General features: G+C 59.0%; 2 protein-coding genes across 4 annotated transcripts; one reads left to right on the top strand and one right to left on the bottom strand.

Moving 5' to 3' along the window:
- Window positions 1-133: 133 nt before the first annotated feature.
- TRMT2A (tRNA methyltransferase 2 homolog A) lies at window positions 134-5,777 on the top strand. Of its 2 annotated transcripts, XM_074356202.1 has the most exons (12): window positions 143-434; window positions 566-1,128; window positions 1,339-1,447; window positions 1,692-1,873; window positions 2,054-2,168; window positions 2,261-2,376; window positions 2,463-2,574; window positions 3,098-3,220; window positions 3,367-3,442; window positions 3,658-3,774; window positions 3,888-3,984; window positions 4,091-4,548. In XM_074356202.1, exons 1-12 carry the CDS (start codon window positions 411-413, stop codon window positions 4,320-4,322), a joined length of 1,866 nt encoding a protein of 621 aa, XP_074212303.1. In that variant the 5' UTR covers window positions 143-410; the 3' UTR covers window positions 4,323-4,548. The 2 variants fall into 2 exon arrangements, with proteins under 2 accessions (XP_074212302.1, XP_074212303.1); XM_074356201.1 differs by lacking the exon at window positions 3,888-3,984 and having other exon boundaries at window positions 134-434; window positions 4,091-5,777.
- On the bottom strand, window positions 5,015-24,478 carry DGCR8 (DGCR8 microprocessor complex subunit). Of its 2 annotated transcripts, XM_074356200.1 has the most exons (15): window positions 24,324-24,478; window positions 19,725-19,953; window positions 18,954-19,627; window positions 18,363-18,522; window positions 16,401-16,543; window positions 15,957-16,239; window positions 14,590-14,787; window positions 14,269-14,370; window positions 13,517-13,615; window positions 12,269-12,351; window positions 9,373-9,473; window positions 9,062-9,168; window positions 8,004-8,131; window positions 7,138-7,251; window positions 5,015-6,708 (listed from the first exon to the last, which is right to left on the bottom strand). In XM_074356200.1, exons 3-15 carry the CDS (start codon window positions 19,614-19,616, stop codon window positions 6,625-6,627), a joined length of 2,265 nt encoding a protein of 754 aa, XP_074212301.1. In that variant the 5' UTR covers window positions 19,617-19,627; window positions 19,725-19,953; window positions 24,324-24,478; the 3' UTR covers window positions 5,015-6,624. The 2 variants fall into 2 exon arrangements, with proteins under 2 accessions (XP_074212301.1, XP_074212300.1); XM_074356199.1 differs by having other exon boundaries at window positions 18,954-19,953.
- Window positions 24,479-27,433: the final 2,955 nt, after the last annotated feature.

Raw genomic sequence — 27,433 nt, 5'->3', positions numbered from 1 at the left:
GCTTCCCGCCAAAACGCCCGCGGCGCATGCCCGGCCCGCCTGGTAGTCGGGGGAGCGCGCACTCCCGGCGGCCCTCGCGCGCACTTCCGCTCCGCGGCCGCGCGCGCCCCTCGAGCTTGAGGACCGGGCTAGGGGTCGGAGCGGCGCGTGACGATTACGTCGCCGGAAGTCGGGACGATAGAGACGCGCCGCATGGGCTGCGCGCGCCGGACGACAGCAGAGCTGCCGTCGAGGCGATCCGCGGGCCCGGTCCCCTGGCGGGCGGGCGGCGCAGCCCATGCCCGTGACCCCGCCTTAAACACCGAGGGTTCGAGTCCCGCCCCCGCCGTGCCAGAGGCCCTGCGGCCTTCCCGCTCTCCGCGCGTCCCCTGTGTGCCAGGCCCTGGACGAGGTGACGGACGGACCGGACGATGGATGACGAGCTCGACAGCGGAGTACGGAGAAGGGAGAACCTGGCGGAGCCAGGGGCGGGCGGTGAGACGGGAGCGGGAGGCTCGCGGCGAGGAGGGCAGAGAGCCGGGCGCGCAGGTCCCAGCCAGCCCGCCTGTCTGCCGTCTCCACCCAGGGCCGGGCGCACGTGCAGGGCCCCGACCAGGACGGCCCCGGCGCTCCGGGCAGCCCCGCGGCCCCAGGACCCCAGCAGGAGGAGGAGGAGCAGGACGCCGAGGCCGCGGGGCCTGGGGCTCCGCCTGGGCCCTACAGTTACATCCGGGCGGGCCTGTTCACTTCGGAGATCTTCAAGTTGGAGCTGCAGAACGTACCGCGCCACGCCAGCTTCAGCGACGTGCGGCGCTTCCTGGGCCGCTTTGGGCTGCAGCCCCACAAAACGAAACTCTTCGGGCAGCCTCCCTGCGCCTTCGTGACATTCCGCAACGCCGCCGAGCGCGACAAGGCCCTTCGAGTGCTGCATGGCGCCCTGTGGAAGGGCCGCCCTCTCAGCGTGCGTCTGGCCAGGCCCAAGGCTGATCCCATGGCCAGGAAGAGGCAGCGTGAGGATGAGGGTGAGCCGCCGGCCCCACTGGCCACGTGCATCGCTGATGTAGTCACCCCTCTTTGGGCCGTGCCCTACGAGGAGCAGCTTGAGCGGAAGCGGATGGAGTGTGAGCAGGTGCTGCAGAAGCTGGCCAAGTGAGTGTGGGTGTGGGCACCCCTGGCAGAGCTCCTGTCAGCTCCCTGCTCGCACAGCCCACCTTGTGCGTTGGACATTCTCTTGGGGAGCTAGCCACCAAGATCTCTGTTGTTAGCACTCTGGACGTTGAGATCCCAAGTCGGGGAGAGTGGCCCGGGAGGGCAGGGGCAGCCGGCTGAGCACAGCCTCTGCCCTACCTTGCCCCACAGGGAAGTTGGGAGCACCAGCCGCGCCACGCTTCCTTGGCTGCCCTCACAGAGGCACAAGCACAACAAGGTCTGCTGCCCCCTGGAGGGGGTCAGGCCGTCACCCCAGCAGGTCAGGCTCCCTTCTGCTCTCATAGAAGCTTTTCCTGGCCCCTCCCTGCTTTGCATTTGCGCCTGGTATTCCCCACGTGACAGGTGTTGTCAGCCTTGTCCCCTCGACCGTCAAGCCCTGTGGGGAACCGGGGCCTCGCTCAGCGCCATCTCTCACTGGCTGCGGTGCTCCCTCCAGGCAGGCGTGCAGGCCAGGCAGGCTAAGGGTGGGCATGTGTCCGTCCCCCTCCGGCTCTCCCCTACAGACCGAGTACCGCAACAAGTGTGAGTTTCTGGTCGGCATCGGGGTGGATGGGGAAGACAACACAGTTGGCTGCCGACTGGGCAAGTACAAGGGCGGGACGTGTGCCGTGGCAGCCCCATACGACACCCTGCACATCCCCGGGGCCACCAAGCAGGTGGTGAAGGCCTTCCAGGAGTTCATCCGGTAGGACACATGGCTGGGTTGGTGGCTCCAGGACATGAGGCAGTCTGGGTCCTGCCTGGTGGGGTGGGGGGGTCCTGCGATTGTGGTCTGGTGGGTGTGGCCGGAGGAGGGCAGGGAGGCTGATCGTCCAATCCCGGTCAGCAGGTATTAGGCATTCAGGGCTGTCTGTGGCTCCCACAGGTCTACTCCATACTCGGCCTACGACCCCGAGACGTACTCGGGCCACTGGAAGCAGCTGACTGTGCGCACCAGCCGCCGTGGCCAAGCCATGGCCATTGCCTACTTTCACCCCCAGGTCTCCAGCGGGTGGCCTGCTTGGGGAGGGATGTCCGGGCCGGAGTGGACTGTGAAACAGCCTTAACCAGTCTTCTCTACTGCCTGCTCCAGAAACTGAGCCCTGAGGAGCTGGCGGCGCTGAAGGCCTCTCTGGCCCAGCACTTCATGGTGGGGCCAGGCAAGGCCAGTGGGGTGACCTGCCTCTACTTCGTGGAGGAGGGACAACGGTGAGTAGCCTGGGTGGTGTGGGGTGGGGCAGGGCAGGTTCCTGTGAGGACTGGTGATACTGACAGACCCACCCTACTGCTCACAGGAAGGCTCCTAGTCAGGAGGGCCTGCCTCTGGAGCACGTGGCTGGGGACCGGTGTATCCACGAGGACCTGCTGGGATTGACCTTCCGGATCTCCCCTCACGCCTTCTTCCAGGTAGCCAGAGCCCCTGGGGGTCACAAGGATGCACGGACGGAGGCCTGGTATGATGTCAGGATAGGCGTGGGGTTGGCGGGCCAGAGCGGCAGTGAGGGGTTAGCCTGCCGTGGTCTGGGAGAGCACCCGGGCGGAGAGCCACAAAGGTGTAAGGTAGAGAAGGGTCACAAGCAGTTCTTTTGTCATTAGTTAGACCCTGGGGACAACCCAGCAGGTGGGTCATATATGGGGCGGGAGTCGGGATGACAGGGGCTTTGGTGGGGTCATCAGTGCTCACTGCAGGGCTGGTGCTCCCTCACATTCAGTACTCAGAAGAAAGCATGTTTGGGTGGGCGTTGGCACTGAGTTGTTTCCTAGAGCCCGGAGACTAGGCGTGGTGGATGGGGGGGCCCAGGCAGTTAGAGGGAGGGAAGGGGGTGAGAGAGCCGGGGTGCCCAAGAGGATGAGTGCTTGGGGATGCAGGCACTGGGGGCAGGCTGGCCTGGGCAGCAGGGCTGCTCTTCTGTCCTGGCCTGCACTCCAGGTGAACACCCCCGCGGCCGAGGTGCTCTATACAGTCATCCAGGACTGGGCCCAGCTGGACTCGGGGACCACAGTGCTGGACGTGTGCTGTGGCACCGGCACCATCGGCCTGGCCCTGGCCCGGGTGAGCCCTCCTGCCCTCCCCACACGTTGTCACCTGCTCTGTGACCCCTAGCCTATTCCAGATCTTCCTCACCCACCCTCATCCCCCTGCACAGGCCTCGGTGGGGTAGGGTGGGGTGCTATCGGTCTGCCCTGTCCTTGCTTCAGAAGGTGAAGAGAGTTGTGGGGATCGAGCTGTGCCAGGAGGCTGTGGAGGACGCCCGGGTGAATGCCTTGGACAACGGTGAGCCAGTGCTCTGTGGCAAGGGGGTCCACAACAGGAGGGCGGAGGGTGCAGGAGGTCCTACATGCAAATCTGTCATGTGCCTATGACACCTGGGGCTGCCCTACGGGAAAGGTTTTCCTAAGGCACCTTCTGTGGGCTTCCGGACAGGCAGGCGGGGGGCCCGTGGGGAGGGGGCCTGGGTCCCCTGGCAGGACTGCTGTGCTTATCTGCAGAGCTAAGCAACGTCGAGTTCCACTGTGGGAGGGCGGAGGACCTGGTGCCCACCCTGGTGAGCAGACTGGCTTCCCAGCAGCTCGTTGCTGTCCTGGATCCGCCCCGTGCCGGACTGCGTGAGTGGTCTCTGTCTGGGCGGGGGCAGCAGCACGTGGGTGGCTCAGGCCTCCATCTCCTCCTTGAGAGGGGCTCTGGAGGACTTTCCCTTGAGGGGTGTGCATCTCCCCAGATTCCAAGGTGATCCTGGCCATCCGCAGAGCCGAGAACCTCAAGCGGCTCCTGTACGTCTCCTGCAACCCCCGGGCAGCAATGGGCAATTTTGTGGAGTGAGTGAGGCCTGGGTGGACTGGGCCTGACATCCAGCCTCCCCCCACCCCCCCAGGAGTCCCTGCCAGACCCAAGTGGCTGACCATGGCACCCCTTTCTCTACAGCCTCTGTAGGGTTCCATCCAACCGCGTCAAGGGCACTCCCTTCCAGCCAGTCAAGGCTGTGGCCGTGGACCTGTTCCCGCAGACCCCGCACTGTGAGATGCTGGTCTTGTTTGAGAGGGTGGAGCACCCTCTCAGCACGGGGGCCCTGGAGCCCCGGGATCCTCCAGCTGAGCCCCCACCAGGGCTGCCAGATGACACCCCACAGGAAACCCAGGCCTCCCCGCCTTCTTAGGACCCTGGGGCAGCAGAAACCAGCTTTTCCAGAACAGCACCTGGACTGCATCACGGGCAGAAGCCCAGGGGCTTCCAGGGCCCTTCCCCGCCCCAGGACACAGGCAGCAGCTACTGAAGACCAGACCAACTGTCCCTGTAGGCTCCTGTGGCCGGCTATCCCTCACCCCCATCCTTCTCAGGCCAGCTGGGTCACAAGGGACAGAATAAACAGGTGCCCAACTGTTGATGTTTGTGGTAAGAACCCAGAGCCTGACACACGAGGGCTCCTTCTGCCCCCCTCCACAGGTGCAAAGGGCACCCCAAGAAATGGCCCAGTCAGAGCAGCTCCCCCAGCCCCTCTGTGCCATCAGGCGTCCCAGCAGAAGTTGCTGTTGATAGAATACCTAGTTTTATGTTTAACTCAGAGAAGCAGAGATGTGGGTCTTCTTGGGGTGGAGGGCACAGCACCAGCCCCGCTGACATTCCCCACTGCAGGCAGGCCCAGGGCTTAGCCGTTCCTGAGTCTCATCCTAGCCCCATCCCTGAAGGGAGGCTATTTCCTGGTGACACAGGAACTGGGTGGGGCTGGGACATTACTTGGCAGCAGTGGGAACTGTTGTGTCCAGCCAAATGCCCTGGCCTTCAAAGGGTCTGGCTACTTGAGGGTCCACAGCCGCCCCCCCCCCCACCTGTTAAAAGTAAGACAGACCATTTCCTTTTGGATAGATTTAATTTATGCATTTGGACAATCAGGGCTCGTCCTTACAGCCATGGTCCAGCTGCCACGTGGGAAATATGTGGGGAGTGGTGCCCTCAACACAGGCTCTCGCTGCCCTCTGCCCCCGCAACATGAGTGTTCACATGGCACTGGCACCTGCACACAGGGCACAGAGGGAGGGGGACCCAGGAAGGCCGTGGCGAGGCTTGCCTGCCTCTAAGAACATGTGCACAAAGCTTTGGTTTGTGATGGTGCATCTGGCTGTTTTAAGGGCAAACAGTCCTGGTCAGGTGGTTATTCACAACTGCAGACAGGGCGAGAGACATGAAAGTGTAATTACAGCAACTTGCCTGTGGGCTCCGTCCTACAAGGGTCAGCATGGGAGCTGACCCCGGTCATGTCGGGGTGAGGAAGGGGTGCCGCCGTGAGCACATGCGTCCTCAACAGGTGCTGGGGGGCAGGAGCCAATGGCTCACCACCACCAGCTCACATGGGGACATCCTAGGGCCCCAAGCTCAGCCATGTCCCCTGGGGCTCAGGGTAGGGACAGACTACCGCACACCCGTCCACAGGGGCCACCTGGAAAGCAGACTGCTGGTCACCAGACCAGGCCACACAGGGTGGCTGCTCTAGAAATCCTGCGCCATCACACAGGGCGCAGGACTCCCTCCACGTGTTCATGCCAGCCTGCAATTGAGAACTGGCTGCACTGAAGGTCCTTGTCTTCTCTAAATAAAGTCCACAAGCTAAAATGCATTAATTGTTCATATCTGCTACATGATTCCAAATCTATCTTCTACTCTCATCGAAAAAGTTTCTTCCCAAATGCTAAAATATCATAAAAGCTTTAAAAATTGATGGGTGGAGATGGACTTCACTGTGCAAAAATTTAGTAAAAAGTTGCCAGAGGCCAGTGAGGATGAGGGGCCTCAGTGTCTAAGAAGGCGTGTTTGGGGCATTAAGACTTGCTCAAAAAAACCGCATCCCAGCCTGGGGCCAGGAATGGCAGGCCAGGTAGGGCCAGGTGACTTCACCCACTGGCAATGCGTTTCAAGGTGAAGAATCATCCACCTTGATGGTTTGCCTGCAATCTCTGAAAAATAGTTCTGATGCTGAAGCTTATTTTAAACTAAAAAGGTCTAAAATACTCCTTCCTAACTATTGTAACTTTTTCAGAGAAGAAAACAAAACACCGGAGGCAGGGAAGGGGATGTGGGGTGCAGGCGCACACTTCTGACCAGGGCCCTGCGGTGCCCACGGGAGCTGCAGGCGCAGGGCTTTCTCATTTCATGTTATCCAACTATCACTGCTGGTCAGTGCACGTGATGTACTAAAATTCATGGAAACCTTCATAAAACGGGTCTGGAGCAAGTCCACACGAGCAGAGACCACAGCGACCTCCAAGCTCTTGGCTTCCACTGGTGCGGAGGCTGAGTTGATGCTGGAACACGTCCGCTCAGACCTGGGGGTGGCCCTGGCTGTCCCCATCTCAGATACGCAGCTGCAGTGGAGGACCTCAGACCGGAGCCCGAGGCTGCAGAGCAAGCAGCGTGGACTGTCCACAGCGGAGCAGGCGGCCCTGAGCCCGGTCCTGCCGCCTCCCTCACACGTCCACAGTGCACAGGGGCTCCCCACCAGGCTGCGCAGACGCCACGATGGACATCTTGGGCTTCTTCCGTGTCTCCTCCTGAAGGACAGCCAAGGTCAGGGATGTAGGCGATGTGGGAACACACAGCCCAACCTTGGGCAAGAGGCTCTAGGGGAGGGGGAGGGGGCGGGGTAAGCCCAGCAGACGGGCAGGAGGGCAGGCCCGAGGGGTGGGCTGCCAGGCAGGAGAGTCTCCCTGAACGCCATCATGTGCTAGTGTTCCCTCTGGACCAGGATGCACCCGGAAGCAAGAGATCAAGGTCACAGACACAAGGGACCACATAGCTTCCCTGGCACGAGTCCCACACTCCCTCACAGAACCCCTGAGGACCCCGGTGAGGGACCCACAGGGACCCCAGGTCAGCACACGGGAGGCCAGGGCTGCCAGGTCTCAAATTTAACCAAAGACCAAGTGCAGCCCAGAGGCAGGCAGGCCTGATGTGTGAGGACGGTGGGCCCCAGGCCTCACCCTCTCCTCCGCCAGCCTCCGCATCTCCTCTTGCAGCTTGCTCAGGATGTGCAGGTTTGGCTTGTTCTTCCGGGCAAACTGCTGCAACTCAATCACGCTCTTGTCCGAGGTCTCCTGGGGAGCAGGACCTTGCTGGCGGGACAGCCCGGGGCCCCAGGCACACCGGCCAGCCCACCCTCGACCCATATGCAGGCCAACACAGTCCCCGCTCCCTTGCTGACCATGTCACCCCCACATGGCCTCCTCCCTGCACAGAGCAGCCTCTGCTCCTGCCCTGGGCACAGCTCCTGACAGCCATCAACAGGGCACTCTGTGCCCAGAGCCCTCAGACTGAAGTGACCAGAGCAGAATCTTGCCAGCAGGACAGCACTTGGGGCCAGTGTCGCCTCCCTCGCCTGCCCTGTCATGCCCAGAACAAGGAGCTCTGCAGGGACAGCCTCAGGGCCCACAGCATGGTCCTAGGGGTCACCACCTGCAGCCCCTACCCCCTACGCCCACCACTTACTGGGGTGCCAACGATCCAGACCACTCATGTTAACATCAGGGGGAAAAATCCAAGAACACAAACCTCACTTCCCTGTTCTCCACCCCAAAAGCACAAAAACCTAAGGATATTGGCTAAAATCTCGAGATCTTGGCAAAACAGCAGAAACAAAACAGGTGACACACAGGAGCCGCCCAAAGGCAAACTGGTGCCGGTTGCGGGGGGAGCCAGGGGAGCCGCCTGGGCGCGCCTGCTCACTCCCCTCCCTCACCCACACCTCCTGCCTCTGCCGGCACTCCAGCCCCCTCCCCACGCAGCCTCACCCAGCCAGACATGCCCCAGAGCCCAAGAGTCCACCCCTGACGGCAGGACCCCCGCTTACCTGTTTGACCATCTTGCTGCTTTCGCGGCCATACATGCGAAGCAAAGATCCCCAGTTCTTCACGTGCGGGTGCAGCAGCTGAAGGATTTTCTGGGAGGCTAACTGTTTCCCAACTCGCTTATTCTTACCTATGAGGAGACAGGAAGTCCAAACACTGGCCATCCCCAGGGCCACTTCACCCAGACAGGGAGGGGCGGCAGGTTCGGCCCCTGCACTGGGCACCACACCTCAGCCCTGAGGCCAGGTTCTGGCCCTGCCCCGTTTTGCACAACAGCCCAGCAGAGGCTGTGGGAGGTCAGGATGTGTCCAAATCCACAGGGTAAGTGGCCTCCCTCCCACCACCCTCCACCTGCGGACACACACACAAGGTGTCCTGCAGGGCTGGCATGGGGGTGGGGGCCGGGGGTGTGTCCAGAGGATATCATGTGCTACAGAGGTTTCCAGAGGGAGGTAAGGCAGGACCAGGGTCCAGAGTGGGTCTGGAGATACCTCTGGCCAGTGGGCCAAGGCCAAGCCTCCTCCCAGAGAGGGCCTCTGGCTCGGACAAGGGGTCACGGCACCAGGACCCCTCCTCTGTCCCACGCCCTGTCCACCTGCTGGGGACTGGTCCCAGCAAGGACTGGTATCTGCTGGGGCACAGGGCACATCCAGGTCTGAATGGTTATTCAAATTCCCAGGACCTCTCTGTGCATTACCGTCTGACCTACCCAGCACTGGTCTTGTGTTTACAGGAGTTACACGAAGTTTCTTTTAAATAAGGTTATATCCAGAACCCAACTGAGGTGAGGAACACAGCCAGCGCCCCTGCTCCCTCCAACGACCGAGGGCTGGGCGGGGGCAGTGACTGCAGGAGGGAGCACACAGCCTCACCAACACGACCAGCCCAGGCTCAGGAGACGGACGCCCACAGCCACGCCTCAGGCTGGCTGTGTTTCAACATCAGCATGAGATGCTGGGCACAACTGCAGGCAGTTGGGACGCACAGCTGATACTGGGGCGATAGCAGGGCAGTGGTCCCAGGGCCACTGAAAGTGTGTTTGGGGGTGGGGACTTCTTACACCAGCCGCGCACTGTGTGCTTGCCACACGCCATGACGTATTCACTCTTCTGGTTTTTACCAGGAACCACTTCAAACTTGATGGAGGTGTCCCCCATTCCGTGGTTTCTGTGGGAGGAACAGCCGCTGACATCAGCTGAGCGGGAGGAAATGGCTCCTTCCAGAAAACCCTCCAAGGGCCCCACAAGATGCCAGCTCTTCTCCCCAAACTGCTTCTCAGCTCGAGAGGAGGGGGTTCTGGATACACGCCCCCCAGCGGGGTGGACAGATGGGAGCCGTGGTGTGCGGGGCACCCGGGGGAGCCCGCCCCACCTTTTAAGGCACTCATGGAGGATCTGGTAGGGAGACAGCAACCCGGCCTTGCTGGTCAGCTCGTAGACCCGCGAGTCCTCGATGCTGATGTGGTTGAAGTACTACAAAAGAAAGCAGCCGGTTGTCGTCCGGGACCGCAACCACAGCCCCATGGAGCTGCTCCCATGCGACGTGGTGGCCACGGCCCAGGCCGCCTGCCCGCCTGCCCGTCTGCCCAGGGAGCCTGCTCGGAGTCTGAGTCTGCTCAGACAGCTGGTCAGGAATCTCAAGATACACAACCTTCAGGAAAAACATGGAAATCATTGTGAGGTTACAGGAGGGAAGCTGACCAGAGACAACAGAACAGGAAGGTTCCCAGGGTGACTAACCCAACCAGTTTAAGAGAAAAAGGGAGTTCTGCGGAGCAGAGGCCAACATGGCCCACAGGTGGCTCTTGACCCCAGCGGCCCAGTGCCTCCCTGGCGGGGCTGTCTGTCTCGCAGAGCAGCGGTAACAGAGAACCACAGCACTGGAGGGGCTGAGAACAACAGCCCCGTATCCTCTGGCTCTGGAGGCTAGAGTCCGGGAGCCAGGTGTTGGCCAGCCCCGCTCCCTAGAAGCCTCTCAGGAGGACCCTTCCTGGACTCACCAGCCTCTGGAGCCCCCAGCATCCTCGGCTTGTGGCTGCATCACCGCACCCCACCGTAGTGGGTGAAGGCGGCACTGATCCCGGCAACCAGAAGCTGCCCTCTCTAAGCGCTGCCTCCCAACACCCACATGCCCACCAGACTGGGCTCCTCAGTGCACCCAACATGGTCTTCATGGGGGCCGCACACGGGCTCCACCGACCACACCACGCTACAGGTGAGTAACCCAGCCTCCCACATCGCCCCTCCCTGACCCTGGGAGAGGGGGAGGATGAGGCTAAAGCCCAGCCTCTAACTGCACGGGTGGGTCCCTGGCCGCCAGCACCCCCTCCCCCAGGGCCCCCCGGCATCACAGTGGGAACATATGCAGGTGCAGCTGGGGGACGCCAAACAGCAGGACATCCCTTCACCCTCAGCACCTGGAGCTACTACAGGAACTGGGGATACAAACCAAACAGGTACCTCTCATTACATCACAGTATCACAAACATGCACGCGCCTCAACACCGCAATACATGCAGCAAAACTTGACTGGAGAGACAAGAGAAACTGGAGAAACAGAACCTGCTCGCAACAACGGACAGCAGACCCACAAGGACTGAGCACAGCAACACCACACCAGCTCCAGCCAGACATCTGGTTACTCTGCCCTTCACATGTGGCCACCACACAGGCCTTGATAAACTTACAAATGCCTTCTGAAATCACACCAACCACAGTGGACTTACACCAGACACCAGTAACTGGGGAAAACTTCGGAGATTAACAAACATGTGAAAAGCAGACACTCCTAAAATAGCCAGTCGTTCACAAAGGGAACCACCAGAAAGACTAGAAAAGTGCCTGAAGGTGGAATGAAAACAGAGACACAACACAGACTGAGGCAAAATCATGGGATGCAAAGTAGAACAGAAAAGAAAATTCATAGCTGTAAACTCTGTGTTTATAAAGAACATCTCAAAGCAATACCCTAAGCTTAAGGAGCTAGAAAAAAGAACAAACTGAACCCAAGGTGGGCAGAAACAAGGAAATAATAAAGGCTAGAGTAGATGTAAGTAGAGAATAAAAGACCAACAGGAAAAATCAATAAAACCACAAGCTGGACCTTTGAAAAGATGAACAACAGTGACAAGACTTTAGTCAGACTGACCCTGGCCCAGTGGGGATTTCACGACCTCACTGAGACCAAGTGGGTCACAGGGGGCACAGTGAGTGTGCATCTAGGCCCAGATGTTTCCACTGGGAATTCTATCAAATGCTGAAAAATACACCAATCCTTCACAAACAATTCCACACAACGGAAGAGGCCAGTATTCCCCTGGTAACAACACCAGAGACATCACGATGAAAGAAATACAAGCCTGTATCCCTTATAAATACAGCTGCAAAAACCCTTAACAAAATACTAGCAGGCCAAATCCAGCAACACATAAAAGTGACTATACACCATGACCAGGTGGGATTTATCCCAGGAAGGTTTGTTTAACAGTAAGACGTCAACAAAACACACCCCCATATCAGTAAAGACAAAAAACACGTGATCACTTCAACAGAAGCAGAAAAAATAAAACCCAATGTCCATTCCTGACAAAAACTCTCAGCAAACAAGGAGTGGAGAGAAGCCCCGTCAATCTGACAGGACCCACAGTTCACCCCAGCTCCGTGGAGGCCGGGAACAAAGGGCCGCCAGCCGGCTGAGTCCCCCGAGAGTGGACGCCCAGAACCGGGAAATCCAGGGACAGAAAGGAGCATGGGGGTGGCCGGGGTGGAGGGCTGGGAACAGGGAGGGTGGGGGTGACTGCTAATGGGGCAGGGTTTCTTTTGGGGACGGCTGTACAACTCTCATTCGAAGTTACAAAAACCCACTGAACTGCACAGTTTAAAAGGGCAAAATTTATGGCATATAAATTACACACCAATAAAGGTGTTCTAAAAAGAATGCGATCTTTAGAGTGAGAAGCCCTTGCCACAAATAAGCACAGTATCATTATTTCCCCCAAAAAGTTTATGAGTAGTTTTAAATGGTTTTCAATGTAAAGGACAATGTCGCCCCAAAGGTCCCCTCCCCCGAGGATCCTGACTCACTTCCCACACGTTCCCTGGCACTGGGAACTTCCACCGCCCACTGCGAGACGCGGGGACAAGCGTCTCTGACAGAATCGACCTCTCGGCCTGCATGCGCAAAGACAGGCAGGCCTCCTCTCACGAACAGGAGGCAGGAGCACCTGGAGGCTGGACAGCCCGGCTGACGGGCGGGTGGCGGCACTCACCTCCAGCTCCTCGCTGTCCTTGGGCTTCTCCTCGGACGTCTGTTTAACAAAGTCAGGGATGAGGATTTCCAGCGTAGCCCGAGCTACGGAAAGAGAAACCCTGAGGGTGAGGGTGTGGGCGAGGGCATAGGCAAGGGCGAGGGCGAGGACAGCGGCCCTACGAGCCACACGGGGCCCCATGGTGGGCGGGCAGATGGATCCGCAGGACCTGGAGTAGGTAGGGCCCCAAAGGCCAGATACTCTGGGGAAGCATCCAGGGAGGGAGCACCGGGTGTTAGTGCCAGCAGACTGGGGCGCAGGCGTCCAGTGGGGAGCACACGGGGAGGAGGACATCCCCGCTGCCCGTGGCCCCCTCGCAGGTTTTGGCTGCAAAGCTCGGAACACCCCGTTTGTAGCGCTGGAAAAGGCCTTTGGGAGGTTCTCTCTAAAACGGAAGGGAGCCTGGGGCAAAGTGTGTGAGCCTAGCACGGCCGCCCGCAGCAGAGGACAGACAGGGACGCCGGATTCCAATCGTCTTTAACATTCGCCACCGAAGGAAAGCAACAGCCAGGGAACCCCTGAGCCCTGGGAGCGCAGACACAGATCCCCCAAGACTCAGTCAGACTCTGGTGTGAGGTAACTGACCCGCTCCGCCCCCGGGAAGAGGCAGAAGCCCACAGGTGGGGGGCCTGGGCGCACACAGCACCACCGGCCGTGAGGCTCGCTCCCCAGAGGAGGCCAACAACGCTGGTGCTGGGCCAGACAGCTTCTAGAAAAGACCTCCAACAACTACCAGTGCTGGGAAAAAGCAAGCGAGAGAACGCGGTCAGGAGGGGCGACAGTTTTAACCAGAGAGCCCTGGCATTCCCAGGCTGCGTCCAGGGGCAGCAGTCCACACTCGGAGTCTGAATGACTCGGAACGGCCCTCGTCAATGTCAACTCCACTTGAGGGGGATGGTGGCGGCCCACTGCGGGTCTCAGCACGGCCACGCTGTGCTCAGTTTCAATACAGGAGGCCCAGGTGGGCTCCAGCAGCGCTGACCCCACCCAACACCTGTGAGCGTCAGGGACAGGGCAGGAGGCCCAGCCGTCCGAGAGAAGGACTATCTACTTTGACTTCTCACCTTCTACTTTTTCTATTTGACTCTTTCCTAATGAGCACACAGTTACAAAAAGTCAAAGCAAGTGATTACACAGGTAAGACAGGCCTGCCCCTCCCCGCCCATCCCTAACCAAAGGTGGGGTCTCGACACCGAGTGGGTACGTTACCAGCTTTGTTCTTCGCTAGTTTTTTGCTGCTCGCAGTTCCAGATCCATAGGTCACACCATCAATGGTCACCGAGGCACCAAAAGGTTCACTTGGGTTCTCTTAAAATTAAAATCGCTATTTTAAAACACACTTGCCAAGACACCAAAAGCATACGTGCAAACACACAATCTGCTTCCACTGACAGGCAAGGTGGGGGCAGGGCTGCTGTTGGAAGGCAGAGGTCTGGGGTTCCCAAGGCACTGAGCTGGGGCTAAGGGACAGTCAGCAGGCAGAGAGCAAACCAGGAAATGGACAAACAGGGGCCCTGTGGTAGTAAGCTGGAGGGGAGACAGGAGGCCAGAGGCAGAGCCACCAGGGAAGGGATCAAGCTCTGGGAAAGACGGGCAGACGGAGGACTGTGAGAGGCGGGAACCAAAGACACAGGAGAAAGGAGTGACACCGAGGTCCTGGCTTCCCAGGGGAGAAAACCCGGTCCTCCTGGAGGAGCAAGGAGGGTAGCCACAGGGGAGGCTGGTGGGAAGTGCAGGCCTGCAGCTCTTCATCCACCTAGGCCCTCGGGAGGCGCGGTGGCCAGGGAGGGACAAGAGGAAGGTGGGGAGGGGGTGTGGAGAGTAGGACGGTCACCCTTGGACAGGGCATGTCCCTCCTCGACCTCACCCTCATTTCTGTCCCAGCAGACAGTCAGCTCCTGCCTCCCCCGTGACCAAGGTGACAGGCTTGACTCTTCAGGACGAGACGAAAAGGCACTCACCACATTCAAAGAAGTTGTACACAGGGCGGACCTTGAGCACTCGCTGCATGTACTCGTGCAGAATGCAGACCTCGGACTTCCCGTTGGGGTTAATGACAAACTCTGCAACAAGAGGGGCTGTCTCAGCTGCGGCATGTGACTGTGGCAAGCTAGCCCTCGGCCCCGCCACGCCCCGCTTCTGCGGGTGAGAACCTGGCGCACATGCAGGGCAGACGGGCTGTGAACAGACACAGCCCCCGCCAGGCACCAGTCCCAAGAATGTTGGGTGAAGAGAACGCCAGCAGGACCGGTCCGACTTGAGAATCCCCCAGCCCGGCTCACCTTTCTTCGTGGGTGCGTCCTGCACAGACAGAGTGATGAGCTTCTGGTTGGCCGGCAGGATGGGCCTCTCCGACTCGGCCTGTTTTCGCTTCATTTCTCGATTGAACTGCCGACGCTCAGCCCACGTCCTGAATTTCTTCACAGTAACTTGCTCGAAGTCAAAGCGTTTCTCTAGGTAGTTCCGAAATTCCTCGAGGTCTGCAGAGATTCACCAGAGACCAGAGTCACTGATTCCCAGCCTGAGAGTCTTGTCCTCTGCCCGGCAAGCAGGACTGGTCCTGGCTGCACGATGCCCCTGCCCTTTCCTCCCCAAGGAGGGAGGCCAGGAATCAGGCCCCTTCCCTCTGCCAGCTCAAATGATCCAGGCAGGTCCCCACGGACAACTTTCTGGGACATCCTTTCATCTTATTCAAAGCAAGAACAAGAATACAAAAATAAGCAAGAAAAGAAGCTTAAAACAGCAGCAGAGGTGACAGCAGCCTCACAAACTATCCTCCCTCTGAAATGGGCACCAGACGCCCTGCAGCAGCCGAGGCACCGTAAGTCCCCAGTGCTCCCAGGCCCGGCCCCGCCTCTCCCCACAGGCCTGGCTCGGCCCGGTCTCTGCCATGTCCCCTCCTCCTCACCCCATTCAGGGAGGACACAGAGTTCCCATCAGCTTCACCCAGGACCTGCCTGTGCCCCACCATGCCAGTGTGAGCCCTGCGGCGGCCCCACAAGCAACAGCGGAAGGGGGTGTGGCAATCAACGTGGGCCACGTAACACACTTAAATATGAACCGAAACCACAAGCTTCTTTATCCATGAGTGCAGAGAAGCAAGTCTGGAAACAAGTGCACAAGGTGAGAGGTGAGAGGCAGGTGTTTCCAGAAAGACAGGAGCACCCTCAGTGTTCCGTGTGAGGAAGCACACTGCTCAGTGATCTCACAGGGAGGCCCCTCCCAGCTGTGACAGCCCTCTCCTCAGGGGCCTCCTTCCACCCCTCAGGGGCCGACCTACCCTTCCTCACATACAAGAGTTACAAGACAGGCCAGGCAGCAGCCCAGACAACCGGGAATCCTGAGGACACACAGCACTCCTGACAGAGGAGCAGCAGGTGGGCTGAGTCAGCGAGCCACCAGGAGGACATGCGGAGAGGGGACACCACACACCCAGAGCGTGGCCCTAGGTCTGGGAAGAAGGCAGCACCCACGCCACACAGCGCAGACCCGACGCTGAGCACGCCAGATGTAGCCCCAGAAAAGCAGGACTTCAAGAAAGATGGAAGCCGCGGCCAGAGGAAAAGGCCGTCTCCTCGGCAACACGGCCACGCAGGCCTGCAGGGCCAGACAGGCCACCGCCGTCCCGACGTTCACTCTGCAGACTTACCGACTGACTCATCTTTGCACACTTCCACCTTGGCCTTCACCTGCCCCAGGGCCCCAGGGGCGGCCTCGGCCCCCAGTGCGTCTTTCTCATCTGGGGGCCCCGAGTCGGCCCCCAAGGAGTCGGGCTCCTCCGGCGGGGGCTCCAGCTCCGCAGACCGGCTCGGGGGCTTGGCCGGGGATACCTCCCCACCAGACGCAAGCTCACTGCTCTGCTCCCTCTCCTCGTTGTCCTTCATTTTCTTGTAATGCAGGCAGGGGATGCTACTCAGAGGAGGGTCGTGTTTCTGTGGACAGTGAAGTTGCAACACCCATCACAAGCCCGGCCCTGGTCTGCCCGTCCGACGTCTTTCACCTGCCTCTGCTGGGCTGCACCGCAGCGTGTGCAGGTGTGCACGCTCCTCCTGCAAACCTACGAGACTAAGTGCACAGCCGCTACGTCCCCTACCCGTATGCTTCCCGTTCCCAAGAAGTACGGCCTGGACCAGGTGACCACCCGCGACTCTCGGTGCAGGTACACAGGGACTCCGGAGTTATGGAACGTCATGATCCACCCATCGGGCAACGGCTCTGTCGGGGGGCGGCCACGACCTGCACGAAGCACAGGAACACCAACCATCACCTGAACACTATCAGGAGGTTTTCTAAGTCATGACACGCGACAGACAGCAGCAGTGAGGTCGACCAAAGGTTAAAAGAGGACCCCTAAGAGGCAGGAGTAGGGGAACACTGCGCCCTCCCCTGGGCAGAGCCCATCCCTGCCAAGCCTCCACGAGGCACCTCCCACGTGCACAACTGTGCTGTCTGCCGTCTGTGTGTGACTTAGACTCTAGTCCCTCCTGCAGCAGGAAGCCGTCCGTCCTGCTCACTGCTGTACCCCCCGCCTAGAACAGGGCAGACACGCCAAGGAGCCCAGAACAGGGTTCTGCAAGGCACGGCCTCACCTTGGCTCTGCCTTCACAGCTGGCGAGGACCATGGCCACTGGGCCCCCTGCCTGCCCGCCTCGCCATGGTCAGAGGCACTGCAGGGGCTGGGGAGGCTTTGCTAATAACTGCATGTCAGTGGACCGCTGCTCCATGACCAGGTGGCAACACTTCCACCAGCGCACAAAGCACCACTTCAAATTCACCACCTTCTAAGTCAGTGTAAGACACCACTCTTGCCCTTTCCTGCTTCACAGTCATCAGACTCGTTATCCACCTGACATCCGCCACGGACAGGCTTGGCTGCTGGGAACAGCACATGGCAAAGATTTAACTAAAACTTAATTTTCTTACAGGTATCAGGAGCAAGTTAAAAATTTAGAAACAAAAGGGAAAAACCAAGTGAACTCTAAAAACATGTATTACATGGTGAAACAGCACCAGTGACTCTCGTGGAAAAGGGAGCGGCACCCCAGTGCCAGGCCAACACCGGATGGACCTGGGTGTGGGGCGGCCCTGGGAGCTGTGCGAGATTGGACAGCCGCGGACTGCCAGACACTCTCCCCCGGTGGGGCCTGGAGCCACCTCAAACCTGCTCAATGCAAGGAGTCACAGTGTTGGCCCGGCCGCCAAAGAGCCTGTGTATGGCTTACACCGTAGGTGGGCGCAGTCCATGTGGCAGCTCCTGGGAGGATGACAGGGAAGGCAGGCGAGGCAGAGGCTGTGGGAAAGGCACCTGCAGGCCTGGCCAGGCATCCCGCTGACCTGGGCGCTGCTCAAGGCGGCTGTCTGCTCAGACAGCACTCCCAGAGTCCAAGGGACCAGACCCCACTTGGACAGAGCCCGGCCCAGCACTGCCAACATGTGTGGCCCCCAGGTTGCTCCTGTCACACTCGCCACCTTCTGAGCCAAGTCCCCATGTGTCTCCTCAGCCCCTTTCTATTGCCTGCCTGCCCACCTGACACGCCACCTGGACACTCACCGGCGCCTCCAGGCCAAGACAGAAACCAACAAGGACCCTCTGACCTCATTGCATCAGTGGGGCCTGCAGGGCACGGTACCCCCTCACCACCACCCGATCCCTCCACCTCTGTCCACGGAAGTGCACCACCCATGCTGTGCACTGGAGCCAGGCTTTCAGACACGTCTGCTTCCAGCGGCTCCCTGACTCTCAGCACAGAAGCTAGCACCTGGACCACACCCACCCCTAGCCTTGGCCTCCATGCCCCTGGCTGCCTCCTCCCTGGCTCCTGGGTCCCTGACCCACCTTGGAAGGCCCCACTATGCTGCACGACCTCAGCCCCTCTAGTCTCCATAGCACTCATGCCACCTGCTGCTGGGCTGTCCTCCACCTGGACATGTGCTCATGTCTGGTCTGTCTTCCTTCAGCAGACCGGCCGACCCTGACCACTGCTTGGCACCCTGAGGGCTCTCAGGCCAGCACCCGCACCGCCGCAAACACTCCCCACTCTCTGACCCCACTTACTTTTGAGCACTGTTTTGATTTTGGTCATCATGGGCTGCACACTCGTCTCTCCATCTGACGGATGGTCGCTGTCTGCCCCATACCTCTCCTCCACCCGCCTCTTCTTGGGAGCGCAGAGGCCCTCTTCCAGTAGGGCGTCAACATCGTTGTCAAAGTCATCCTGCAAAACATGCTGCTCAGACCCCGGCCCCCACGCCCACGCTCCTGCCCCACAGGCAAGCGTCACAGGGAGACATCAGTGATGACACAGAACAGAAGTGCCCTGGGGGCCTAGGTGGGCCTCTATGGTGCGGGATCATCTGAAAAACAAATGGGGTGAAACCGACAGCTGAACCGCACTCAGGCGGTGCTCGCGCCACCGGGGAGCGCAGCCAGCAGCTCCTTCCAGCTCAGCTGGGACAAGGGCACAAGGCAGACCTGTCAGCCAGACTGTCATTAGCAAAGTTGGAAACCTGGACTCCTTACAGCTTTCTCTTCTCACATGGGTGTTTTTTTTTTCCTCTGCAACATTAGCTTTCAAAAGATACTGCGGGTCCCAAATACCTCTCTGGGTTTTGCTAAGAGGGCTCCAAAGCGGGGCCGCCAACATACCTCGTAGGAGAAATTCAAGGCCTCTTCGTCCACTCTGTCTCTCTGCACGATGGCTTTAGCCGTGAACCCGCCTGCTCCTTCTTCATCTAGCTCCAAATTCTCAGTAAAATCTTCTAACTCATCGAGCACTGCGTACTCCACTCTCTTTTCCTGATCCAGCTCATTCTCCTCATCCTTCTTATCAGCACTCTCACCCCCTACGCCTACCCCGTTACCGACACTCCCGCCAAAGGGACAAGCATGCACATCTCCACTGACAGGGCTAAGGGCCAGACCGCACTCCGCCCGCACGTCGCGCTCCGCTCCTGTGTACAGCACCTTCCTGTCCTTACTCCTGCAGCTCTCGGTAAAGCTCACGCTAATCTTTACATCCTTAAGCAACTTAAGGTCAGGGGAGAACTTCCGGACCGCAGGTGCGTGCCGGGCGGTGCGCGGGCTGTGGCCACTACAGTTCGGGTCTACGAGGAGGCGGGCCTTAGAGAAGGATCCTCTGGAGAGAAGAGACGCTCCGTAGAAGTTGAGCGGGTCCTCGGCAGGGGGTTCGGCCTGTCCATCACCACCAGAGCCAACGTCCATTACCTCTGCATCACTGGACGTTTGCAGGGGAGGTGGTGGAGACTGTTCACGGGGCAGCACTTGGAGGGGGCAAGCTCGGTTCTCCATCACCGCTCCTCCTGCGGGCTCACGCGGGAGAGGAGAGGGACTCTCACATGTCTCCATAGTGAAAGTGGGTAAGACTACTTTAAAAGACCAGAGTTTTAAAAACCTTACATAAATCTACACAGCTAACATGCACAAGTCCGCCGAGACCCAGGCGCCGTCCTGCCCGCGCTGCACACGCTGGCGGCTTAGTCAAGCTGGCCACATTGCTCTTTTCATTAATGTAGACAGCTTTTAGAACCACTGCCTCAATTATTGGAAATCACAATGCACTCAGCTTAAATGACTGACGACTAAGCGAGCCTGTCTTCGTGCCCGAGGGGCACCTGTCTTCCTCCACCTGCAAAGAGACGTAAAGACATCGTCACAAATGACAGAATCTTCTGCTTCCCTGGTACCAGGAGTTGAGTGCTATTTACAGCAGATTTAAAAAACTTGAAATAATACTGCCTGAGAGAACCTTTCAGGTTTCAAAACAATCTAACTCTACTTTTTTCTTCAGAACCTAAATCATAATTTAAATCCAAAGTTAAATACATTACTTGTCCACTATAACTCCAACTTCAGAAGCACAAAAACAGTACTACCTTTAGACTCAAAAAGGATTTAAGAAAAAAAAAAAACTGCACTAAGCTTCACCGCAGCACCCACTCAGTTTGTTAGGTAGGCCAGCACGCAGTGCAAGGCCGCCCTTTCCAGAGCACACAGCTGGCGTGCGGCTTCCCTCCAGCCACCAGAGCGACACCGATCCACTCACCTGCTAGGGCCGGGTCAGTCAGAGGGCAAGCGTGGGACCCTCGGCTCAGCTCTGTGGCACTAGGGCCTCAGAGGCAGGGCCAGGGGCTGTATTACCCCGGGACCCCAGGGCACAGGGACAGGGACAGTGATGCAGCGAGCTGGTTCAGTCCCAGGAGAGGAGGGGGCGGGGGCTGTAGGGAAGAGGGCCTGGCCAGGGTTGGGGGACTACGGGAGACAGCTGGGGCCACGGCACAAAGGAGTCCTGGGGCAACATGAAGTCACTGGGGTGAAGTGCCTCCCGTGCCACAGCTCAGTCCTCCCTATGGCTGCACCTGAGGCCAGAGGGCAGAGGGGTGAGAGAGGCTCTGGCAGCAGGCTGGCCCTCAAGAACAGCAGACACAGGACTGAGCGCACTGCTGACAGGTGGAGGCGGAGCAGGGACAAGAAAGAACAGAGGACAAGATTTCACCGCGGCTCCTACCCTCCCCCGTCCTCACCGCTGCCCCTTCTCCCCTGGGGGACGCGCTGCAGTATTCAGGCAGGAGCCTGCAGAGGAGCGTGGACGGAGCCTCTGGGCAGACCTGGCCCGGATACAGACGGCCAGAACGCATCAACGACCGGGCCACAGGAGAGGGAACGCAGACCAAGAGGAAGGCTGAAGAGCCAACTCTGGGAAGTTCACTCCGGGGGAAGCATGACAAAAGGGGAGATGTGAGGCTGAGACGACAGGCCAGGGGCAGTCCAAACCCAGGTCTGCAGGAGGGCAAGGCATCAGAACGGAAGCACGTGCAGACACGCAGGAACATGCCATGCACACAGTTGTGGACACACACGCATGCCCACACCTATTTGTTGCAGACGGAACAGGAAACACGTTGAAGTTTACAATGAAGGGACAGAGTGTCCGGTTACTTTCAAGGGGACACCACACAAAAATCAGAGACCTGTTTACATTTAGTTAATTAATCCAACAAATATTTGCAGACCACCTACTCTGACAGGGGCATTACCATGAACAAGAGGACGACCACAGATCTGTCACTCTATTTCCTAGATTCTAAGGTGCCCTTCCATTTCTGAATTCGTGGGAATTTAGCACAATGCCTCCCTCACAGGTATGTGTCTCAGGGGTGTTCAGGATGAAGGAAACACGGCACACAGGTGATGACAGGCTCAGAGCCACAGTGGACACTGGGGAGGCGACAGCCAGCCAGACACGGCAAACACCAAGTGGAGTAAGGCCAGTCTCCTGGCAACCAAGAAAGATCACTTCAGAGGAGGTCAGATAAATCGGCATGCCCAGCACTACAGAACACACATACAACCAGAACTAAATCCCCCGGCACCGGACAGGTCTGCAAAGACCTGAGCAAGAGCCAGTCGGTGATTCTGGGGGCTGAAGAGGCTACACTGAAGATGTGAGGAGACGGGGGCATGGGAGCCATGCGGTGCAGGATGGGGACGCCTGCTACCATGTTCAGAGGCTAAGCAGCAGCCAGAGTCAAAGCAGGATGCCCAAGTGAAATGATAACTGATGAAGGGAGACCTTGAAGGGGTGCACAGAGCAGGGTCCCAGAGCTGTGGAGAGAAGGTCTCTGGAGCTGAGGGGAGCCTCCCCAGCCCCAGGGGAGCATCTCCCAGCTGAGGACTCCTCGGTGGAAAGGGCTGCCCTGGGCAGGCTCCTTACCGCTCCTTTGTGGGCTTTCCCTCCTCATCAACGCCTTCCATGTGGTACACACCACTCTACATGCTGAAGACACGAGAGAGACAAAATCCCTGGCCACAGAGCTCACATTTTCACGGGAGAGATGGACAAGTAACAACTAAGAAAAGTTGAGACCCGTTCAAGAGGAAACAAAGCAAGGAAAGGGTGGGCAGTGAAGGCCTGGTGGTCAGCCTCCACCTGAGGGCAGAGGACAGGGCCAGGTGGGCAGTGGGGTTTGGTGGGGAGCATCCTAGGCAACACGAAGAGCAAAGGCCCCAGAGTAGGAGCACAGGGTGGCAGGTGAGAGCACTATGCTGAGCAGGGAGAGGGGAGGCCAGGTCAGTGAGGGCGGGTGAGACCAGGACCCTGGCTCTTATCGTGATGGAGATGGACCACTGGGCAGGAGGGTCCAGGCAGTGAGGCCACGTGATCCAAGGTCAGCAGTGGCAGCCAGCCCTCACCCAGGCCCTGTTCTCAGTGCTTTATGCACTGTCACTCACCAGTTCTCACACAGCACTAAAAAAGGTTAAGCAACTTGCTCAAGGTCGCACAGCTGGAAAGCAGTGGGGATGCTTTACCCCTCAGGCAGGCTGGGTGCAGTCTGTACTGCCTTGGTTTTACAGTCTTGCAGTTTTAAAAAACCACTATGTGTCCAAAAAAACTATAGGTGGGTGGAAGGCAGGAGAGGCAAAGGCCAGAGCAAAGGAAAGGGGCTCACCAGGCAGCCTGGGCCAGCACATGAAGCTGGAGGTGGTGAGGAACTGTCCTGAGGGCTGCATGGAGACCTACAAGAGGACGCAGGTGACTGCAGACTCAAGGACGGAATGGTCATGCGCCAAGGTGGTGAGGGCAGCACCAGGTGGGTGGATATAGGAGTCTAGGTTTGGGCAAGGCTACTTGGCATCAGAGTAACCATGGAGATGTGGGAGAGTCAGTGAGAACCAGGAGGCTGCAGCTCAGAAGGGAGGCCAGGGCTGGAGGTGCAAGTGCAGATGTCAAGGAGAGCGTGCATTAAAGCCAAGAGGCTGGACAAGATCCCCAAAGGCAGCTCCAACAAGAGGCCAAGATCGGGCAAACCAGTCAGGTCCACTTCCCTAATCCCAAGGTCACAGTTTGATTATAGAACCCCCCGGGAGGTGCCCTGCAGATTGCCTGGCCATAAAGGGTTCAGAGGGTGGCTCTTCTGCCCTCGGTCTCACTACTGCTTCAGCTGACTGAACACAGGATGCAAACCTTGCTTGCCAAGTGGACCACAAGCCAGCAGCAGACTCGCAGCAGGCGCCCTGGATCCCTGGCACAGAGTAAAACCCACATGGTTGGACAGCACCCTTCATTGAGGTCCGCTTGCTGGGTGGCTCGGAAGCGCCGTCTGTGATGGTCCAGTGCTGTGGCTGCTTGCTGCCTTTTGGACAAGCCTCTCGTGCTGCAGCCCCCCGCCCAACCCAGCGGCAGTATGACCTCATCCACTCCTTTTGTCATCCTCCGAAGGCCTCACATCCTGCACTCACAGGCAGCACTGACGACTGGTGAGCGAACGCCTGCGGCAAGGTTTGGCCCCCTCTACCCGCAGCTCGTGACTGGGAGCCCAGGCTGCAGCTGGGGACAGGATCCCCGCCTAGTGGTTGGCCTGCCACGGTCACCAGCCTAGACTGGACTGCCGTGTACCAGGTAACAAGGAACATGCAAGCATGCAGAACCACAAATTGTGTTCCTACCCTGAGCAACCCAAGTCCACCGGACGACACCTGACAGGTATCACTGTCAACAGGTTGCCACCTTCCATTTATTTCTGTTCCGGTCATTGTTAGACAAAACCACATCCAGACCATATAATGATGCTCAGTCGTGAGCATTTGGTGGAGAAGACTGGGGCCACTTCTCAGATTTCCCGAACTATGTTACTCTGGGCAGCACCGCCCCTGTCCGTCCCCTTCCCGCCTGAGAACCATCTACGGCTTCGGGCCCACGGGGCGAGGGGCCTGCTGACACCTGGGTGTTCGCCCAAGCGGAGAGCCGCCAGCGCGGCGACCCACGGCCCCCGCCCCGCCCCCTGCGGGACCTCCGCCCCGCGCTCCGGGGCCCTCGGCCATGATGCTTCACAAAGGCCGGGATTCCGCGTGGCCCGGCCCGCCCGCGCCCTCCCACCCGCCGTCCGGCCCGCGGCCTCGGCCCGGGAGGGAGGGAGGGGAAGGGCGCGCCTCCCGGAGGCCGCAGCGCTGCCCGCCCGCCCGCCCGGCCGCGGGGCGCCCCTCGCGCCCCGCACCTACCTCCGGCGCCCGCGGCCCGCCGAGCTGCCCGCAGCCCGACCGCGGCGGAGACCCTCAAGGCCCGGCCGCCGCCGCCATCCAGAAGGGCCGCGCGGGCGCTCTCCGGTCGGCGGGACCCGCCTGCCGCGCGGGGCGAGCGGAGGGTGGGCCTTGGCGCGCGCGGCCAATCCTGCGCGCGGCCGTCCCGCATTGGGGGAGCCACGGAGCGGGCTGCGGAGGCCGCCAATCGGCGGCGCGCGGCGCTCGCGGCCACGGCGCGCGGCCCAATGGAGAGGCCGCGCGGGCGGGACCAGGCGCTGAGGCCGCGGCCGCGCTAACGGTCGCCGCCGGGGCGGGGCTCGCCGCGCGGAGGGCGGCGGCCGCGGGGGACGCCGGGAACGGGGAGCGCGGAGGACGCCGGGAACGGGGAGCGCGGGGGAAGCCGGGACCCGGGGTCGGAGGGCCAGTCTACGGGGTGGGCGGTGCGGACGAGGCCGCGCACACACGAGCGTAACACATATTCCGTTTCAAAGCATTAAACATAAGCATTAGGGGAAAAAAGACGAGCGCGCAACTGTCTGGCACTTTTCTGTTCGCTGATCCTGCGCGAGGAGCCTCCGCCAAGGGGCTGAGCAAGTGCGGAAGGGACGTCTCTGGGACCCAGCTCCGAGGAAAGACGGAAACGAAAGTCTTCCGTCGGCGGCGGGCACAGGGCCTGCTGCAGACAGACGTCCCGGACGCTACGCAGAGTGGACAGAAAAGGAGAAACGGGCGGGGTTTTGTTAGTTTTGCAGTTTCTCCCTCAAGACACTAAGTGCAAAGGGAAGGTGGTTAACTCTGCAGGAAATAACCCGAGGGTAACCTTAACCAAGTGACCAAGGTCACCAGCAAAGGCGCACATATCCAAGCATCAGCTCGTACACTTCAAAGACGAATACTGCATTGTGTGTCAGTGATACCTCCATAAAAATTAAGGAAAAAGGCGCCAGTAAAGGGACATGTCGAGGACCCTGAGGAGGACATTATCACTTGTGGGGACTAAAGCCCAAAAGGCAAAGTGTGAATCTAATCATGAAGGAAGACCAGGCACACCCACGTGAAAGCCCTTCTACCCACAAAAGTGTCAAGATCATTCAAGTCAAAGACAAAATGAGGAGCCATCTTGGACGGAAGGGGACACAACCAAGTGCCACCTGGCATCCAGACCCCAGACTGGGTTTGAGCTCAGACAAGGATGTTAGCGGGATAGTTGATGAAATTCAGAAAAGGTGTGAAGGTTAGTTACTAGTGTTGTGTCAATGCTAATTTCCTGATTGTAATCATTTTACTGTGGTTAGGTAAGGTTTTAAGGTTGGGAGGAACTGGGTGAAGGATATTTGATTCTTTGTTCCATTTTTCCAAGTTTGTAGCAAGTTGAAATCATTTCCCAATGAAAAGGTTAAAGAAAGGCGGGGGAGGGGATGCTGCCTGTGGTGTAGGCGGAGGTATACCCAAGCCCTTCCCTCCTTGCCTGCCCTCTGCTTGCCAGGCTGCACCAGGAGTCAGCCCCAGGCACCCCACAGTGGTCATCGAGTCCTGTGAGGGTCCAGCTCCTAGACCCCACCAGCTGCTGGCCTTGCCCAATGCATGGAAACCCTGACACAAGACACTACAACCAGCTTCCACTTGGCTTGGCACCAACTGGGTGACGGACAAGGACTGTACCACGGGACCTCCCCACCGTCCCCACCTGGCTCCAGCCTCAGAGTTACAAAGATTGACACCTGGAAGCTGGAACTCCAGCCCAGGCTGGGGTAGGACCCCTCTAGACTGCTGTATTTCCACCTCAGCCTGGCTCACCCGTGAGCTAGGTCTCTGCTGAAGCCTGGATGATGCCACCTGCTAGCAGATGAGACCAGAGCCGGGTGTTGGCAGGGTCTCTGCAGACAGGCCAAGCTGAGGCCTGGCAGGACGAGACCTGAGGCCAGGCTGTATTCCTGGGCTGGTTGCGTGTACTCACAGACTTGGGTCTGTGTTAGTCAGCTCCACACCTTCAGCTTCCTTGCGGCCATCGTGGAGCCAGAGAGCAAAAGCAGCTCATCTGGGAAGGGGCAGAGTCCCCATCTGCCCAGGAGAAGAGACCCACATTAGGGAGTCAGGGATCAGATGCACCTGGTGACAAGCAGAGACCTTCCTGTGTGGCATGTCAAAGGCACTTTCAGAAATACCAGCTTCCCAGGGTCCCCAAACCTGCTAACAGCACAGGCCTCACTTCCAGGCATTGGCCTAAATAAATGGGGCTCGGGAAGGACCAGCACTGCCTTTCTTGGTCCAAACATCTACCTGGCCTAGGCATCAGCACAAGTCAGTAGGCAAGAGAGGAAAGGTCCTGACTTCCTGGAGCTCTTGTTTTGACAGAGGGACACACAAGAAGTAGTCAAAATGCACAGCGTTTATCAGTGCTCACTGCTACAGGGCAGAGCAGAGCAGGGACCAAGGCAGGGAAGGCTGCACCTCCAGGTAGGATGGCTCCCCCAGGACTTTAGCAAAGACCTGCAGGATGTGAGGGGGAGTGAGTACAGTTTGGGTGTCTGGGGGAGGAGCCCTTCAGGCAGAGGGGACAGCACGTGCAAAAGCCCTGGGGCAGCAGCTGGTCAGAAAGCATGGCCATGAGCAGGGGCAAGTGAGGTGAAGGTGGGAGGGGGTCCAGGCAGCAGGGTGAACCCAGCATGGGAGGACTCCGAGGTCTGCCTTGTCCTCATCCTGTTCCCTCCTGGCTTCAGGGCTCTGCCTCCCTGCCTGCCTGGGGACTGAGGTACACTGAGGTGTCTTCCTCAGCCTGAGTTTCCTAGTGTGTACAGAGGCCACAATTTTTTTTTTATTTTGCTCGGGCTGCCCTAACAAAGTACCACAACTGAGGGGCTTAAACAAGGGAATTTATTCTCACAGTCTGGAGGCTGGACATCTGAGGTCAGGGTAACACAGGGTCCTGGAAGGATGTTCCCTGGGTTCTCTGCCAGCCAGGTGGTTCCCCAGCTCCAGTCTTCACGAAGTCCACCTGCATGCCTGTCTGTCCCTGTGTCCAAATTTTCTTCTTTATAAGGACACCAGTCGTATTGGATTAGGACCCACTGTAATGATCCTATTTTATC

This window comes from Camelus bactrianus, chromosome 32 (assembly GCF_048773025.1).
Source record: "Camelus bactrianus isolate YW-2024 breed Bactrian camel chromosome 32, ASM4877302v1, whole genome shotgun sequence".
In the NCBI taxonomy this organism is placed as follows: Eukaryota; Metazoa; Chordata; class Mammalia; order Artiodactyla; family Camelidae; genus Camelus; species Camelus bactrianus.
Note: the sequence above shows the minus strand (reverse complement) of the source record. Positions and strands in the feature narration are given on the sequence as shown.